We start from the raw sequence: 15,676 nt of genomic DNA on the forward strand, positions 1-15,676 counted from the left end.
TGTGTAGTTTTATTTTCACAAAGACCACAGTATGAGAACATAATATTTATTTACATAAATAAACAACTGAAATTGTACACAAAACAATCAAACAGTGTATAGTTTCACATGTGCATTATCATTGTGAATGTAAAATGTAGCAGTCTTTTAACATAAGTACAAAAAAGAAAAAGTGTTTTACTGAAAAAAAGGACTTGTGGCCAACGCAAATAGTCCCAGTGATATTTAAACTCTCCTTTATAGGCATCCAGCATAGTGAGGGAGACGGGGGAAGATCAAAAGCGCCACATTGTATTCACTCATAATTTGACCTAAAATTATTTCTTCAAAGGTCCGGACATTTTGCGTAGACCCTTTATCCTGTAGAGTAGCCCATTGATAAAATCCTATAAAACAAAAATGAATAATGCTTAAGACAATAGTCTTGAACAATAAGTAGAGTAACAAGTAATTACACTTACTTCTTTTGGCTTTCCACATTCTTGCAACAACTCCTAACAAAACAAACACAGTTTAGCACACAAACTGAACCATAACTTTTTCTAAATGTCACAACATTGGATTCCTCTTTGGTTAAAATGTTAACCTCCACAAAGCTAACAGTCAGGTGTCAGGTGGAGGCCAAGTCTTGCATTCTTATTTGCCAGCCAGGGGCTTCATTGATGAATAACAAAACAAGCCAGGGCGAGACTGAATAATTTAGAACTCACTGGAGCAAAGAAAAGAATTTTTAACATGGACTTACCTCCAGTCTAGTCCTCTGTCCCTCATCTGAAAGCTCCAGTAGTTCATCTATGTCAATCTCTAACTCTGGCATTTCCTCTTCCTGTAAATAAGAAAGTAGGATTGTTGTAAATGATAGTTGGGACGGGGGGAATGACAGGGTTTTGTCTAAATGAAATGTAAAATCAATGTAAATTTTTCCACTGAATAATATTTTCATAATATTATAACTGAGTGATGATCCATGAATGGTAATAGGCTCTGGGAGGCCATCCTTACTGCATGTCACCATCTGATTTCATGGATGGTTTGCTCAGCTGGCATTTAGCTCAAGCATGGAGCAGTGATTCCTCCCAGTGTAAATGTTTTCCAGATATTAAACTGGTACTAAATCCTATACTGGTCAAATGTTTCCACATTAAAGGTAAACCTTGAAATCCTGTACATGTAAATAGTAGGATAATAGGATATTTGGAAATACTGAATAATTACTTTTTTTGGTCTGTTTATATAACTGTTTATATTTAGAATTTAAATTGATGTACAGTAAGCATTTTGTTAAAGTAATCAATTCAAAACCTAAGATGTTATGCATACCTCTATGTACCCTGCAAGAGGAGTCTGAAAGCGGCCTGAGCACAAAGATATCTGGCGTCAGCAGGTGTGCTCTCATATTTGACAAGTGGGACTTCTTTTTAAGGGGAATATTTTCCGGTTGGGGAGTTTTCATGGCTGATGTGGATGAGGAGTTTTCTGGACCAGGAGAGAGCTAATCAATGTGGAAGTGCTGAGTGGCAGAATGGATGGGCCCACCTTCGGCTCAGTCCCCAGTGCCCGCTCTAATTGATACATGCTGCCAGTTTGGACCTGTGTGTTCTGCTGACGTCTGCAGCAGCCATGTACTGTGCACTTTATGGTCTGTAATGCTTGGTTTTATATGTGCTTTACGCATACTCCCAGTGTGTTGACCAGGTTGTTTAATGCTATATGCACTTGGTTAAATTCATACATCCACAATAATCATGTCAAAATATCTCAGTGGAAACACAGCTGCCACTAACGAGTTCCTAACAAAAACACATGGTAGTTTTCAGGTGTTTGTATAGTAGTAGTAGTCAAAATAATCAAATGCATTTTGTTGCTCTGTGACCTTGGGCAGATTTCATATAACTGTAAGGTTCTCTTATTAGCATAGACTAGCCTGGGTTTAACTCTCAGCAAATCTTTTACCATTTTATCAATACTTGATCTCTTAGCTTTATAATGTAACCTTTTATTGACTGTGGTGCAGGGGAAGGTTATAGAGACTGTATCTTGTGTGTTTTAATATTGATAGACTATTGATATCCATCACCTTAAGGGCAAAAGTTCACAGTGATTCTTGTGCCCTATGTTGACTTGTCATTTAACCTGTTCTAACAAATGCAATAAGATGAGTTTCCTTGAGATTTAAAGCAATTTTGTATGGATGTAGCAACCCGATAACTTCAGTGAAGAAATTGTATCACTTAACAGTATTTGAACAGAGACTCTCCACTATATAGTGCTGCTGATTCTGCTCTTGTTGAATGCACCGCAACCAGAAGCATTAGCCAAGCATGATTCTAAAAAGGATTCACTCATTTGTTGTCAAAGTATTTGGAAAGTTCAAAATTTGAAGTTTATTGCTAATAAATATTAATAATGTTTTAGCAGTTTCTCTCTCAAGTTACTATCTCACGCCAGTCTAGTCTAATCCCTGTGGACCATGTTTCAGCACTTTAAAGTATTCTCACATGTTTTTATTTATTTCAAAGGTGTGAAGTTTGTAAAGGCAGTGGGCGCTCTGGGCCAAGGCAGCACTTGTATGAATTAGAGATGCAGCTAAATAATTCAGAGTGTGACACAGGGGACTGATGGTAAATGCTTCCACGCGGAAGACTCAGAGAACCAACAAAGTAACCTTCCCCTGAGCCTATGCAAAATTCATCATGCTGGCCACGCAGCAGGGATAGCAGGGGTAATTCCATGCAAGTCACTCATGCACAAAGGACTATTTTTGAGTAGGAAATGGTCTAAAAATATTACTAAAAATAGTAACACTTTACAACATAGAATGTAAATAAGCTTCTTATCATTTTTGGACAAGGAACAAACTTTAGCCTAGAACTTGTTACAATTGTATGTTTCTGGGACAACATCAGAAGAAAATCCATCAGATGTTTTGTTCTGTACATGCTCTGGAAGTTATTCCACTTTTGGTGAAGAAATAGTATTACTGTTTATTACCTAAAGGCAGTGTCTCGGGGTGTAATTGCAGGCTAATAATAGTAAAATGGCAACAATATTACAACATTGTTTATCTGCTTCACAGTTGCTTTATCACCACATTTCCACTTGTCGCTGTGTTATAGGCTTTCACAAAATAGAATGGATAATGGATAACTTTTGCATCATAGGGTCTTTAATTGAAATGACCGCACTTTGCCCGCATTTGTGGCACAAACACAAGGTGGCCCTGTCATTTGATCTGGAGCACCATTGGGAAGCCCATGCCTCAGCGCAGACGCCCCGACTGTGCCACGCCGCTTCATATGGGTGACGAGACATCTGTTGCCATGGTTTCCCTTTACAGAATGCCAAGCAAATCAATATGGATGCTCTGACATAATTGAATTGTATCCCATATACTGTACAGGAATGAGAGAGAGAGATAAATGGTGTGTTTAAAGTGATATGGAGCACTAATGTCCCATATAAAGTATATTAAATGTAATTGTGTTTGTAACAGGTCCACTACTGCACATAACTTTGAGCCATTTTCATATTCTGCTCTTTATAAAAAGCGTATAGTGTTTGTAAAGAATTGTCATTATTATGTGTTTCTCTAAATTACACACACGAATTAGGTTCTGGCATAATTTCCCAAATGCCACCATGACAATGAACATAAAAGTTGAATAATAGGCTCTATGATAGCAGCCTCTGTCTGGAGCTTTTATAGCTTTTTATTACTTTACTATTACTTTTGGGTAGATGCACACAGATAGGTTTTTAAGTAGATATATTTTTCAGTATATATATATATATATATATATATATATATATATATATATATATATAGTCACTTATCTAAAGACAGTCAAAATTGCTGTTGTAAAATACCACTGATGTTTTTTGCTGTCAGCCCAGCGACACATGGGGGATTCTGTGCCAAATTGGACCGAGCCTCCCACACACTAGTCCTGCTGGCTGCAGTAATGTGTTTATCCTGCTCATGCATGATGGATAGTTTACTGCAAGCACAGTGGGGCTCAGATTATCTATACTCTTTTACCAGTTGAGAGATCTAAAGGTGTAGAAACATCAGTCCTACCTCACAGTCAAACAGCAGGTGTAGTTGGTCATCAATCCACTCCTCGATGTCCAGTCTCCTCTGGAGGTCTTTGCGATTGTATTTTACTGTCAGTTTGCCCAGTTTGCGATGTGCCGGCTCCTCTGTTTTGTCTGTTGTCTGAAACATCACCCTGCACTGGGCGCTCGGTTCTGATGCCATGGTTCTGACTGCCACGGCCTCAGGAGAACCGTGGACACACACGTAGGCTGGTGGTCCTGCCTTTCCCCTGCTGTCACTGTGCTACACACACACACACGCTCTTCTGTTCCCTGTTTTCACTGTCGCTCCTGCATGGATGTTCCTGGTACGTAGCTCACTGTTCGTCTCCTCAACAATATAGCCTGTGCTTTTCTGCCTGTCCTCTCTCTCGCTGTCTAGCTCTCATAGCCTCCTCCTCTTGCAACACCCACTAGCTGCACTATGAGGAGCATGGTAATGAGATATCCTCCTGTGTGTGTGTTGGTGCGTGTTTGCTTTATGCTCTCTTCCTCTTTGTTATAGCAGGTGTGGTAGCATAGGTCAATTGTACCTATAAAAAGAGAAAAGAGGCAAGAGTGCAAGTACCTTTGTTGACAATGCCACCATTTCAAATGTATATCCCAAAAGTTACAACTAAACAATTTTTAATAGATTTTTAGGAAATATACTGAGTTATAGTATGTCAGCTCAAATAAAATATAATAACAAAATAATAAATACTAACATTACAAGCTGTCAACTGTATAGCCTTTGCTGCTATATAAACATGTAACATATAAACAGTCAAATGCAATTAACTTTAAAAAGGTACTAAAATAAATGTGCACCCTCTATAAGTTTTCATACACATGGAGCCTTAACTGGGTATCCGAGTTCTCTGATAGGACCCGTCTTTAGAACAGACATTATCAAGTGTACGTTTAATAAGCCCTAAAGTTCAATTTGGCATGCTCAGTTACATATACATAATTTATGGATAACAGAGCCCTATTTATGGCTAAGTCTGATGTCAAATAAGAGTCAAGAAAGTGTCTGAAGTCACATCAGTTAAAGTTTGTGTTTCATGAGTCAATGCATATTAACAGATATTAGACTAATGTTTCCACACATCACTTTTCAATATGCATAATTACCTTTTCTCTCTCTCTTTCTTTCTTTCTCTTTTTCAGGTCACACAAAGCTGCGCATGTTCAACCCCTTATGCACCGTATGTTACAAACACTGAATTATTGAGTGTTTCTGGGCAGCTCACCTTTCGAGGCAAACAAATTCATTCATCTCGTCTTATACAGCTTCTGCAATGTTGAAATATAAACAGCAGTGATCTCCCGAGCACTGCTTGTGTCATAGCCACCACACACCAGGCAGATTACTCATTAAAGGTAGGAGAAGCACAGTCACCACAGTCTGGGTCATCTACACTGTAAGAAGATAAGGAAAGACTCCTGAGATTAGATCAGTTCTTAGAAAAGACACAGAAACCACAAATGGTTAAAAAACATATTTGTGTCAGACCAGTTTTATAACAGACCTTTGTTTAAATAAGTAGAGTTTTTGGTTAGTATATAATTATGTGTGAAACTTTCCTTGTTTTGTTTTTGCTCAATGACTCATCGATTGGTGAAAACAAGTGACTCAAAGTAAGAAAAAGTCTCACCACCACCATCATATTTAAGTAAGATGTTTAGCTTTAAAAAGGATCTAACTCAGAATCAGAAATGTCACAACAGCTATAAGAGCATATCAGACCTATTTAAAAAGAGCATTATAGTGAATGAGACTGTGATTTCTAAGCTTTCATTTGGTTGTAGATGGAGCTATACTGCCCTCATCTGGGCAATGGCTACAACTTCTGTTAATAGGTTAGTGGACCATAAAACTCGCACAAATAAACCTTTTAAATATAATATATCTCTGTGTCTCCCCCAGACACACACACACACAGAGAGAGAGAGAGAGAGAGAGAGAGAGAGAGAGAGATATTTTGTCATCACACATTATGTCCTAATCATATACAGGTAAAAAAGATACGCAATCTAAAAATAGTAGAGAGATGATGAAGTTAGGTCTGACATACAGACTAATACAGGCGTTAGGCTGTTAATATTAAAATTGCTTCCTAAGAATGTGGTTGTGTGAAAAGCAGGGTTCTTGTTAAATGTTCCTGTTAAATGATAAGCAGAGTCGGTTGTGTCTTCAGTCCTCTCTCAGGCAGCAGAAGGGAGTGGCATCCTCGAGGTGGAATTTCACTTCCTGTATCTCAGGTGAGTCAGTTCGGTAATGTCGACTCACTGACGTTTTCGACAGAGCTGGAGTATCGATTGCTGAGCTGAAAGACTCTGGAGAAGGTGACCTGTTTGTGGAGCTGTTTTTTGGAGGTGTTTTGAGGAGTTTTGTCTTTGAGGATGTGTTCGCTCTTGGGGCGTTTGGCAGTGTGCTCTTTGCTGCTTGTATTTTTGGATCTGTGCTCTGCCCAGGCTACAGGTGAACAATGCTTAAATAAATTCAAAAAGGGCCGGGATGATTTTGTTCTCGATGCCGATGAGTCTGTGAAAGACGGGGCCACTTTTCTCTCCTCACCTAAACTAACGCGCTACAAGGACTGTGTGGCTGCCTGCTGCAAAGAGCCCATGTGCAATGTCGCCTTCATGCAGACGGGAGACGAAGAGGGCCTCGTCAAGTCCTGCTTCCTATTCGACTGTTTGTATAAAAAGAAATACGTGTGCCGCTTTCTCCGAAAAAAGGGGTACATCAGCTACATTCTGGACGCTATGTATGAAAGTCATCTTCAACGGGAGGTCGCACCAGGTAAGAAGAGCTGAGGCCTATCATTGGACTTTTAAAATGAATTTATATCTCACTTTTATAAACCAAGAATCCCCCCACGACCTTGAAAACGGGGGACAATCATATTTGCACTCACCTATACGCTTGGCACAAAGTGTTTTCCTGTAACTTAATGCCTGTAGTTAATCTAGAGTAACTAATTAAACACCTTTTTACGCACAAAGGTTCCTCGGTGCCTTCTACAGACTTATGGGCAGTAGTCTTGGGTTCAGCACGTTTACACGCATTTAGCCCTTTGTGTAGTTCTGTCTCATTTGATTGTTTCTTTTAGAGAATGCAGTAGCCTCTGTACGTTTTAACAGTTCAATCAAATTAATCCTGATAATCCCACAGATGATTCAGACCTTCCACCAACAGCCAATGGTGGCTTGGACCTTGTTGTTCAACCTCAGGAAAGTGTGACACTGAATGGCCTCGAGAGCAAAGACGATAAGAAGATCATCAAATATGAGTGGACCCTGCTCACGCCATACCCATTTGCTATAATAGAGGTATGGTGCACAACATAATGTATTTTTAGGCTACTGTCATTTGTCCCCTTAATCATTAAAAATATCTCACTGAAACATGAACCTTTTTTATTGTAGAAAACCAATTTTGAGGATCAGATCATTGTGTCAAACCTGACTTCTGGAGTGTACAAGTTCCAGTTGACTGTTACGGATAGTGCGGGTCAGGCGGATTCGACCCAAGTCACTGTACTGGTCTTATCTCCTGAACAGTCTGAACGTAAGTTTACACACATTTGAGTAAAATCACAAGGGTAAAACACAACATTAATTATATAATCGGACGTTTCCATCCATGTCAAAGAAAAAGAACAACTACAATTGCCTTATTGAATTAGTTCAGAGCTTTGTCCAGTGAAGCCTACTTCTAGGCAAACAATAGGTTGTCTTTTCTGTATTGTGGATATTTCCGGTGAGCGAGCCATGTTAGTTGTTATCCAACCTGCTGAAACATGTCTACTCATTTTTTTGTTTTGTTTTTGTTTTTAACTGAATAATGAAACCACATGAAATGTACTAATACACTTCATTTTATAACATGATTAGCTTTCCATATAGGCTTAAATTGTTAAGCCTTTCTGCCTTTAAGACTATCCAGGCTACTTTACACAACACACGTTTCTTCTTAAAACAGAAGCTGAAATTACTATCCATGGATTTTACTGCCTCTCTCTGAGATCCCACTCTCTCCACCCCCACCTCAACGTAAACCTGTCATTCTGGTTTCTGCTTGGGTTACACAAACAACACAGGCGCACTCATCAGTATTGACTAAAAGCTATCAGAAGTCAAGTTTTATTCTTTAGAACCACTGTGTCACTAATTCGCAATGCAAACTCTGCCTTTGTGGTTTACAAAATAAAGCTCTTCATAGAAAATGCCTGCTTAGCTCTGGCTAAACATTAATGGTTTTCCCTTAGATAGCTCTAAGAATGGGCCTGTATATCACCTCAACAGTTTCAGAATCAGAAGACTTTTATTGCCATAGTCTGTGAACACAGTTCACAAACTAGGAACTTGCTTCGGTGAAAAAGTGCAACATAAACACACTGAATAAATACAAATACAAATAAGGGCATGCACAAAGTTAAAAAGATATGCTTAAAAAATCAAATGAAATACTTAAAGGGAGAAAATATATACAACAGCAGCATCAGAACAACAGTGCAAAGTGGCTTATTAAAGTGACCGATATTATAAAGTGTCCAGTTTAGTGCAGATATTATAAAGTGTTCATGTTCATATATAGTCTGCGACCCAGTTATTTTCCGGTTGTGGCTTTTCATTTCCGCTTGTGACACAGAAGTATCGTCTGTTATCAACCGCATAGACACGATTCATAATGCTCGATGCTATGTCCTTTTTAGTGCTCAATAACCTACTTCTTTGTTTTTGGTTTCTAATCATGAGTTATGTGCATGTGACAAATATCACAGACTAGAATGTGGTCAGAATAGAGAAACCCTAAAACATCAGCAGGTTTTAAGACATTGGAAACATTGACAATGGCCAATTGATAGTTACGCAGATGTGGTGTGATGCACAAGCTCAACATTAGTTTGGGTTGACATGGAGCTCAAAAGTGACCCCCACCCCCCTGGTTCTGGAAGTGAATTTCTCATTCATTTTCCCCATAGACTGTAGTGGAACAAGTACCCAATTCTTCTTAAGTAAAAGTACACATATCAGAGCAAAAAAAAAAAAAATACTCAAGTAGAAGTAGGCCTATGACATGATCTACTTAAGTAAAAGTATTAAAGTACCCATTTAAAAAAATGTACTTAAAGAGTAAAAAGTAAAAGTACACATTTTGAGACTTAATAAAGCTTTGGATGTAGTGATTTTTGATAAAGATTTGCACTGAATTTTGTTCAGTAGAAACAACTGAATTGATAGTTTTTTCTGGCTGTTTTTATTTGTATATTTTTGTTTCCTCAAACTATGAATATGTTAAAAATAAACTCCCCAGCCTTTTCAGCTAGTCTCAAACAATAATAAAAAATACTTTTACTTTTCAGCCTGGCTTAATAATGTAGTGGTGTAGAAAGTACAGATACCTGCTCTCAAAAAATAAACTGCAGTAGTATATTCCTTTTAGTTTGTTACATTCAACCACTGCTCATAAATATTGCAAAAAAATAAAGGCATAATAATATTAAATGTTTGAAATCTTGCTCAGGAATAATGAGATAACTAATGACAACAAGACCTGTAATTTTATTTAATCTGAAACTTTATAGACCCCTAAGTTATTAAAGCATTTAAAGCATTTCACTAGAAATGTGCTTTTTGGACTCAAAACAAGTCCTTTATGGATATTAGTTAGGCAAGGCAAGGCAAGTTTATTTGTATAGCACAATTCGTACACAAGGTAATTCAAAGTGCTTTACAGAATAAGAAAGACATTAAAATCACACAAATCAAACATAAATAATCACAAATAATCATCATAAAATTAACATTAAAAGAGAAGAGTGCAGAATAAAAACCTGTCAGTCATATGCACAACTAAACAGAACTGTTTTGAGTCTGGATTTAAACATTGTCAAAGTAGAGGCCTGTCTCACATCTTCAGGAAGACTGTTCCAAGTTTTAGCTGCATAAAATTTAAACACTGATTCCCCATGTTTAGTCCTGACTCTGGGCACCAGCAGGAGGCCGATCCCTGAAGTCCTCAAATTGCGAGATGGTTCATATGGCACTAACATGTCGGAGATATACTTTGGACTTAGGCCATGGAGAGACTTATACACAAGCAGAGCTGCTTTAAAGTCTATTCTTTGAGCTACAGGAAGCCAGTGCAGAGACCTGAGCACAGGACTTATGTGCTCATACTTCCTGGTTCTAGTCAGGATCCGAGCAGCAGCGTTCTGGATGTACTGCAGCTGTGTTAAGGCTCGTTTGGAGAGGCCAGTGAGCAGGCCGTTACAGTAGTCTAACCTACTGGAGACAAATGCATGGATAAGTCTCTCTAAGTCTGGCTTTGACAGTATACCTTTGATTTTTGCAATGTTTTTTAGGTGGTAAAAAGCTGCAGATGTTATTGATTTGATGTGGCTGTTAAAGTTCAAGTCTGAGTCCATTATTACCCCTAGATTTCTAGCCTGATTTGAAGGTTTTAGAGAGAGAGACTGGAGGTGACTGCTGACACTTTCTCTATATTTCTGTGGGCCAAAGATGATAACTTCAGTCTTGTCTGAGTTTAGCAGAAGAAAGTTGTTTTGCATCCACACACTGATCTGTTGGATGCAGTGGCAGAGTGAATCCACTGGTCCATATTCACCTGCTGCTAGTGAGACATAGATCTGAGTGTCATCTGCATAGTTGTGGTAAGACACATTATTGCTGCGTATTAACTGGCCTAACGGCAGCATGTAGAGATTGAACAGCAGGGGTCCCAGGATTGAACCCTGGGGCACCATACAGGTCAGGGACATTTTATCTGATATACATTTTCCAATTTCAACAAAGTACTCCCTGTTTTCTAAATAGGACTTGAACCAGTTTAGTGCCGTACCAGAGATGCCCACCCAGTCCTCCAGTCTCTGTAAGAGGATCTCATGATCCACAGTGTCAAAGGCAGCACTCAGATCTAACAGGATCAAGACTGAGACTTTGCCTGCATCAGTGTTCAGGCGGATGTCATTTGTCACCTTGATAAGAGCAGTCTCAGTGCTGTGGTGGGGTCTAAAACCTGATTGGAAAACATCAAAGGAGTTGTTCATTTCGAGGAAGTTAATAAGCTGTTGGTAAACAACTTTTTCAAGGACTTTGCCTAAAAATGGCAGATTTGAGATTGGTCGATAATTGTTCAATATTGTGGCATCAAGACTGCACATAGTATTGGTTAGCACATAGTATTAGTTAGCACAAGAGCACCCATTAAGGGCCTGAATCATCATGTTAAATATGACTCCATTACATTTCACACTCTGTTCTCTGCAGCGGGACGAGTGCGGGCCGTGGCCGACCTCGGGCCCACTCATGCAGTCCGCTGTGACCATAAAAGTGCTTGGATTTGAATTTTTTAAAAACTCGCATCACCTATATTTCTATGAATAGGCGCTGCAGAGAAGCTCTTTGACACGACAACTTAATATCAGTCTCCAGAAGGAGACTGGTCTCCTCCTGTCTCTGTCGCAGTTAAGCCTGGTTCTGTCTGTGTGACAGTCCAAAAGCTTTTTCTCCTCCGCCAGCTTATTTAGCCAAGGTGAAAGACCATACGTATAGAGGAAGCAAACATGCACCTACCTACCTTTTTGTTATATATTATATCACTGATGTCCAATAATAACCATTAAAATAAATATTAGGTTTATAAGAGCATTAAAGAGATTATATTTAATGTTGGTGTGATTGTTTTATGATTCTTAAAAAAATATGGGAACATAAACATTTAAACGGCAAATGCTTTTTGTACCACCAGACCACTGTATGGCTCCAAAAAAGGTGGGGCCCTGCCGTGGATCATTCCCTCGCTGGCACTACAATGCTGCTTCAGAAAAGTGTGAAAAGTTCACCTTTGGAGGCTGCAGGGAGAACCGCAACAACTACTTGAGCCAGGACGAATGCACCAAAGCCTGCTATGGCACAGGTATCACTGCTTGGAACTCATTAATTTTAAGATAAACAGCAATTTTATGTCACATGTTGAGTTTTTCCAACAAATGCAATGCAATAGTTTAATAATGAATTACAGATTTTTATATAACTCATTATTAATAATTATTGCATTGTTAAATTTTACCTTCATACTAAAAATATAATTTTATTGTGACTATTGTTTTCTGTAGAAAAACATGACAAATCTGGCCGAGGTTTACCACTGGATCCTTCTGGAGGTAATCTGTCCTCAAATATAAATGAACATAATATTGTTGTGCACGTCATGCATAAGAAGCAACTTAATCTTGTGATGTGCTTCAGGTGAACAATGTGGTCAACCTTGCACTGAAGGGCAGTTTAAATGTGCAAATGACTGCTGTATAGAGAAGGACCTGGAGTGTGATGGGAGCCCACAGTGCAGGGATGGCTCTGATGAACAAAACTGTGAAGACTGTAAGTTAATATTAATATGCATCTTTCAATTTAAAAGGGGAAAAAACTAATTTAATTGTGTACCTTTTTCCTCTAAGTGGATAAAAACTTCAGGATTCTCCTAGAAATGCCTCGTGCTGAGAATGAAGGTAAACCACCTTCAGTAATGTGTTATTGAAAATCTGATTATCATTGCTCATCGGTTTAATGCTTGGCTTCTACAGTCCGGTGCACAGAACCCCCTCGCACTGGAAACTGCAGAGACAGTTTCTCTAAATGGTATTACAACCCTCTGAGTCAGAACTGCTTCCGCTTCAACTACGGTGGCTGCCAAGGAAATGAAAACAGATTTGACACAAAAGAACAGTGCATGAAAATGTGCCAAGGGATAACAGGTGAGTAGTCATTATTCAGCAGCATGCTGATGTATTTCCAAATAGATATTCAAATATACCTACCCATATGTACATATAAAGTTGTGTCATCACTTAATTACATGTGCTGCCCATGACATAACATGTCAGTAACAAAAATAACATGTGCAAATCTATTTACTTGGAGTAGTCCTTTACGAAGATGATCAATTACAATACATTACAATTGTACATTTTCATTCTCTTTTCCTCTCAGATTTTAAGATAACATTCCTGAATATAGTGACACTGAATTGGTCTGAACACCATATTTCTATGCCAAAAGGCTCATGTGTTTGAAAACTAGATTCATGATTTTGAAGCTCATGCTATTTCCATCGCGCTGTGTTGCACTGTAAAATGAATGGGGTGTCTTGGCCCTTTACTGTATATACAGGCAGAATTCTCTGTTTACACCATATAATGTAATATAAAGTACAGCATCAGTTATTAGTACAAACTCTCTTTGGAAATGTATTTATGCTGTTGTTTTTTTTTGTTTTGTTTTTTAGAAAAACACATGTTTAGCCAGGAAAGTTTTGAACCCAGGGTCTCTGAAAGTCAGACAGGTATTTATCACTTTTTAAACTGAACTTTACCTGTACAATGAACTTTTATGTGTATCCCTGCAGTCCAATAATGCTTTGTCCTCCTCCAGTTCACCTTTCCAGTTCACTGAGTCACTTTAACCACTGTGATTTACTGATGCCTTCTTTCCTGCCTTTTATGTTATTGTCTCCATATTACCAGCTCCTAGTAAATCATTTTTATTTTTAAACAGGAATTATTGCAATAGCAGCTATTCTAGGTGTGGGCATTTTCATTCTTCTGTGCATCCTGGTGTACTGCATGGTCAAAGGAAAGAAGAAGACCGTACAACACCACCGCGTGCCTGTCAACAGCATCCCAGTCTCTTCAGTGGAGGACAGGGATCATTTGGTGTATAACACCACGACCAAACCCATCTGACCCCCAGAGCACGACCTTTGAACCCAGCCCTAATGCTCGGTGCAGCTCTGTCTGGTTAAGAACGAACTCAGATTGATGAGGATTTAATAGTTCCTGGAGGAGTTCTGTCATTATTGCATTAATGCATTATACTGATCCTTTTTATAAGAAGATGTAAAAGTGAGTTAAGCTTTTAAGTATGTCTTGTGCTTGAATTGTGTATCTTGGCTTAATGCAGTAGTGTAACACTGAAAATCGTTTTGTCTCAGGCAAAATGCAGGATACAAGTTTATTATGGTTATTGGGGCAATTGTGTATGTGAATTATAGAATTTCAAGCTACTGATGGTTTTATTGACGTCTACGTGTTTATTTCTTTGTTGCACACTGCGATTTGCTAAGCCTTTATGTATATATTTTAACAAAGTGATATTTTATGTTTTTAAACTGTTGACAAATACCCATTATGCAATGTACAAAGTGTTTTTCTTATTATAAGCTGCCTTGTCGTGCAAACACTTCAGATATTTGGACCCTTCAAGCCTTTGTACATATGAACTTGTAGATGAGGATTGTAGTTAATAAACTATTAACCACAATCTGGTGTCTTGTAAGTTATGTAAAAGGAAGGACAGGTCTCCATCTGCATTTTGTCAGTACTTTGCATATTGCAAATCTAACCATCTAAATGCAAATGGTTTCAGCCACAATAGGCTGACATGTTCATTAATGTACTAGTATTATTTTGTAAATCTTTAGGCTTTTTGTACTCAGGTTTTATTGACAATCTCTTTGGGTTCAATAGTAAGCATTTTTCTACTATTCTGTAACTACAACCTTTACCATTTTAGATAAGCAGAAGTTTCCAACTTCCTACATGAATTGCTTTGTCTGGGCTTTACGATTTTCAGAGGACTAGAAGAAATGACTTGCACTAGGCCAGTTATTATGACCACTGTTTTGTTTTGTTGTTTTGTTGTTTTTTTTCCTCTACAAGGCACTGTCATACATTTATAGAGTGCGATGCATACTTTTTCCAGCAGGTGGCAAACTTGTTTTATCAACTACGCCATTGACGCTTCACATTGAATCTAAGAGTTGTATGAAAATGAAAACACCTTTAAATATATCAGCAGCTCTTTTTCTGATATTTTTCGGGGTTTGAGCGTCAGACAGGGGGCATAAGGGGTCGCACAAAGCAAACCCGCCCCTTTCTGTTTCATTAGACACGCATAAATCAGCACCCACCCCATTGATTCACCCGACTCGTCCTTTGTTAACCACTCTTTCTACTGACTTGACCCCCATAAATGTAATAGTCAAGGTTACAATTTGTTATGGCCGTTCACAAGGCCGTCAGAATCTGTCAATGGGCACCAACATGCTGTTTTCTTTGGGTTATGGAAATTTAGATACTACTAGTTTCAAAAGAGAAAAATAATTCATATATATAAATTAATACATATTTAAATAAAATAAATAAGAAAGAGAGAAGGCAGATAAAGATCTCCATAAAGACTAAGGCTTAGTCTTCATGGAGATCTTAGTCACTAAGCCCCAGATAACTGACCCAGACACTACTACGCCGTCAGAAGTAGGCTATTCGGCGTTGCCTTCAAGTTTACTGTAAAATGGGACAGTTATACACGAAGTCATAATTATCAACAATGATAAAACGCAAACAGAACAGTGAAGTGGAGTGCCTTTACTATTTCAAATGAAGAAGTTAAGATAGTTAATATTTGTAGCATTATTAAAGTTGTTATTAATAATTAATACTCCCCCGTTTAAAGCGTAACCATAAGATTTCCCACACCCCTGAACGCGTCACGATTTCTTCAGAGT

At 38.3% G+C, this 15,676-nt stretch overlaps 2 protein-coding genes across 3 annotated transcripts; one reads left to right on the top strand and one right to left on the bottom strand.

The window, feature by feature from the left end:
- Nucleotides 1-33: 33 nt before the first annotated feature.
- Nucleotides 34-5,466, bottom strand: ppp1r14d (protein phosphatase 1 regulatory inhibitor subunit 14D). 2 transcript variants are annotated; one of them, XM_033987870.2, is made up of 5 exons: nucleotides 5,212-5,466; nucleotides 4,079-4,628; nucleotides 746-826; nucleotides 462-494; nucleotides 34-386 (listed from the first exon to the last, which is right to left on the bottom strand). In XM_033987870.2, the coding sequence occupies exons 2-5, from the start codon at nucleotides 4,256-4,258 to the stop codon at nucleotides 318-320; spliced, it is 363 nt and encodes a 120-aa protein (XP_033843761.1). In that variant the 5' UTR covers nucleotides 4,259-4,628; nucleotides 5,212-5,466; the 3' UTR covers nucleotides 34-317. The 2 variants fall into 2 exon arrangements, with proteins under 2 accessions (XP_033843761.1, XP_033843762.1); XM_033987871.2 differs by having other exon boundaries at nucleotides 80-386; nucleotides 5,331-5,466.
- A 795-nt stretch (nucleotides 5,467-6,261) lies between these two features.
- Nucleotides 6,262-14,965, top strand: spint1a (serine peptidase inhibitor, Kunitz type 1 a). The gene is made up of 10 exons (XM_033987866.2): nucleotides 6,262-6,886; nucleotides 7,259-7,416; nucleotides 7,513-7,654; nucleotides 11,861-12,028; nucleotides 12,228-12,275; nucleotides 12,361-12,492; nucleotides 12,570-12,620; nucleotides 12,696-12,866; nucleotides 13,397-13,453; nucleotides 13,666-14,965. The coding sequence occupies exons 1-10, from the start codon at nucleotides 6,484-6,486 to the stop codon at nucleotides 13,851-13,853; spliced, it is 1,518 nt and encodes a 505-aa protein (XP_033843757.1). The 5' UTR covers nucleotides 6,262-6,483; the 3' UTR covers nucleotides 13,854-14,965.
- The last annotated feature ends 711 nt before the right edge of the window (nucleotides 14,966-15,676 follow it).

Source organism: Periophthalmus magnuspinnatus, chromosome 22, assembly GCF_009829125.3.
Source record: "Periophthalmus magnuspinnatus isolate fPerMag1 chromosome 22, fPerMag1.2.pri, whole genome shotgun sequence".
In the NCBI taxonomy this organism is placed as follows: domain Eukaryota; kingdom Metazoa; phylum Chordata; class Actinopteri; order Gobiiformes; family Gobiidae; genus Periophthalmus; species Periophthalmus magnuspinnatus.

Bases quoted from the DNA above. Each gene is read 5' to 3' on its own strand.
- ppp1r14d (XM_033987870.2), bottom strand. From the start codon at position 4,258: ATGGCATCAGAACCGAGCGCCCAGTGCAGGGTGATGTTTCAGACAACA. The intron at 827-4,078 runs GTAGGACTGATG...TCTTATTTACAG, and splicing joins ACCTGCTGTTTGACTGTGAG to GAAGAGGAAATGCCAGAGTT. The intron at 387-461 runs GTAAGTGTAATT...TTTGTTTTATAG, and splicing joins AATGTGGAAAGCCAAAAGAA to GATTTTATCAATGGGCTACT.
- spint1a (XM_033987866.2), top strand. From the start codon at position 6,484: ATGTGTTCGCTCTTGGGGCGTTTGGCAGTGTGCTCTTTGCTGCTTGTA. The intron at 6,887-7,258 runs GTAAGAAGAGCT...ATAATCCCACAG, and splicing joins TCAACGGGAGGTCGCACCAG to ATGATTCAGACCTTCCACCA. The intron at 12,029-12,227 runs GTATCACTGCTT...TGTTTTCTGTAG, and splicing joins CAAAGCCTGCTATGGCACAG to AAAAACATGACAAATCTGGC.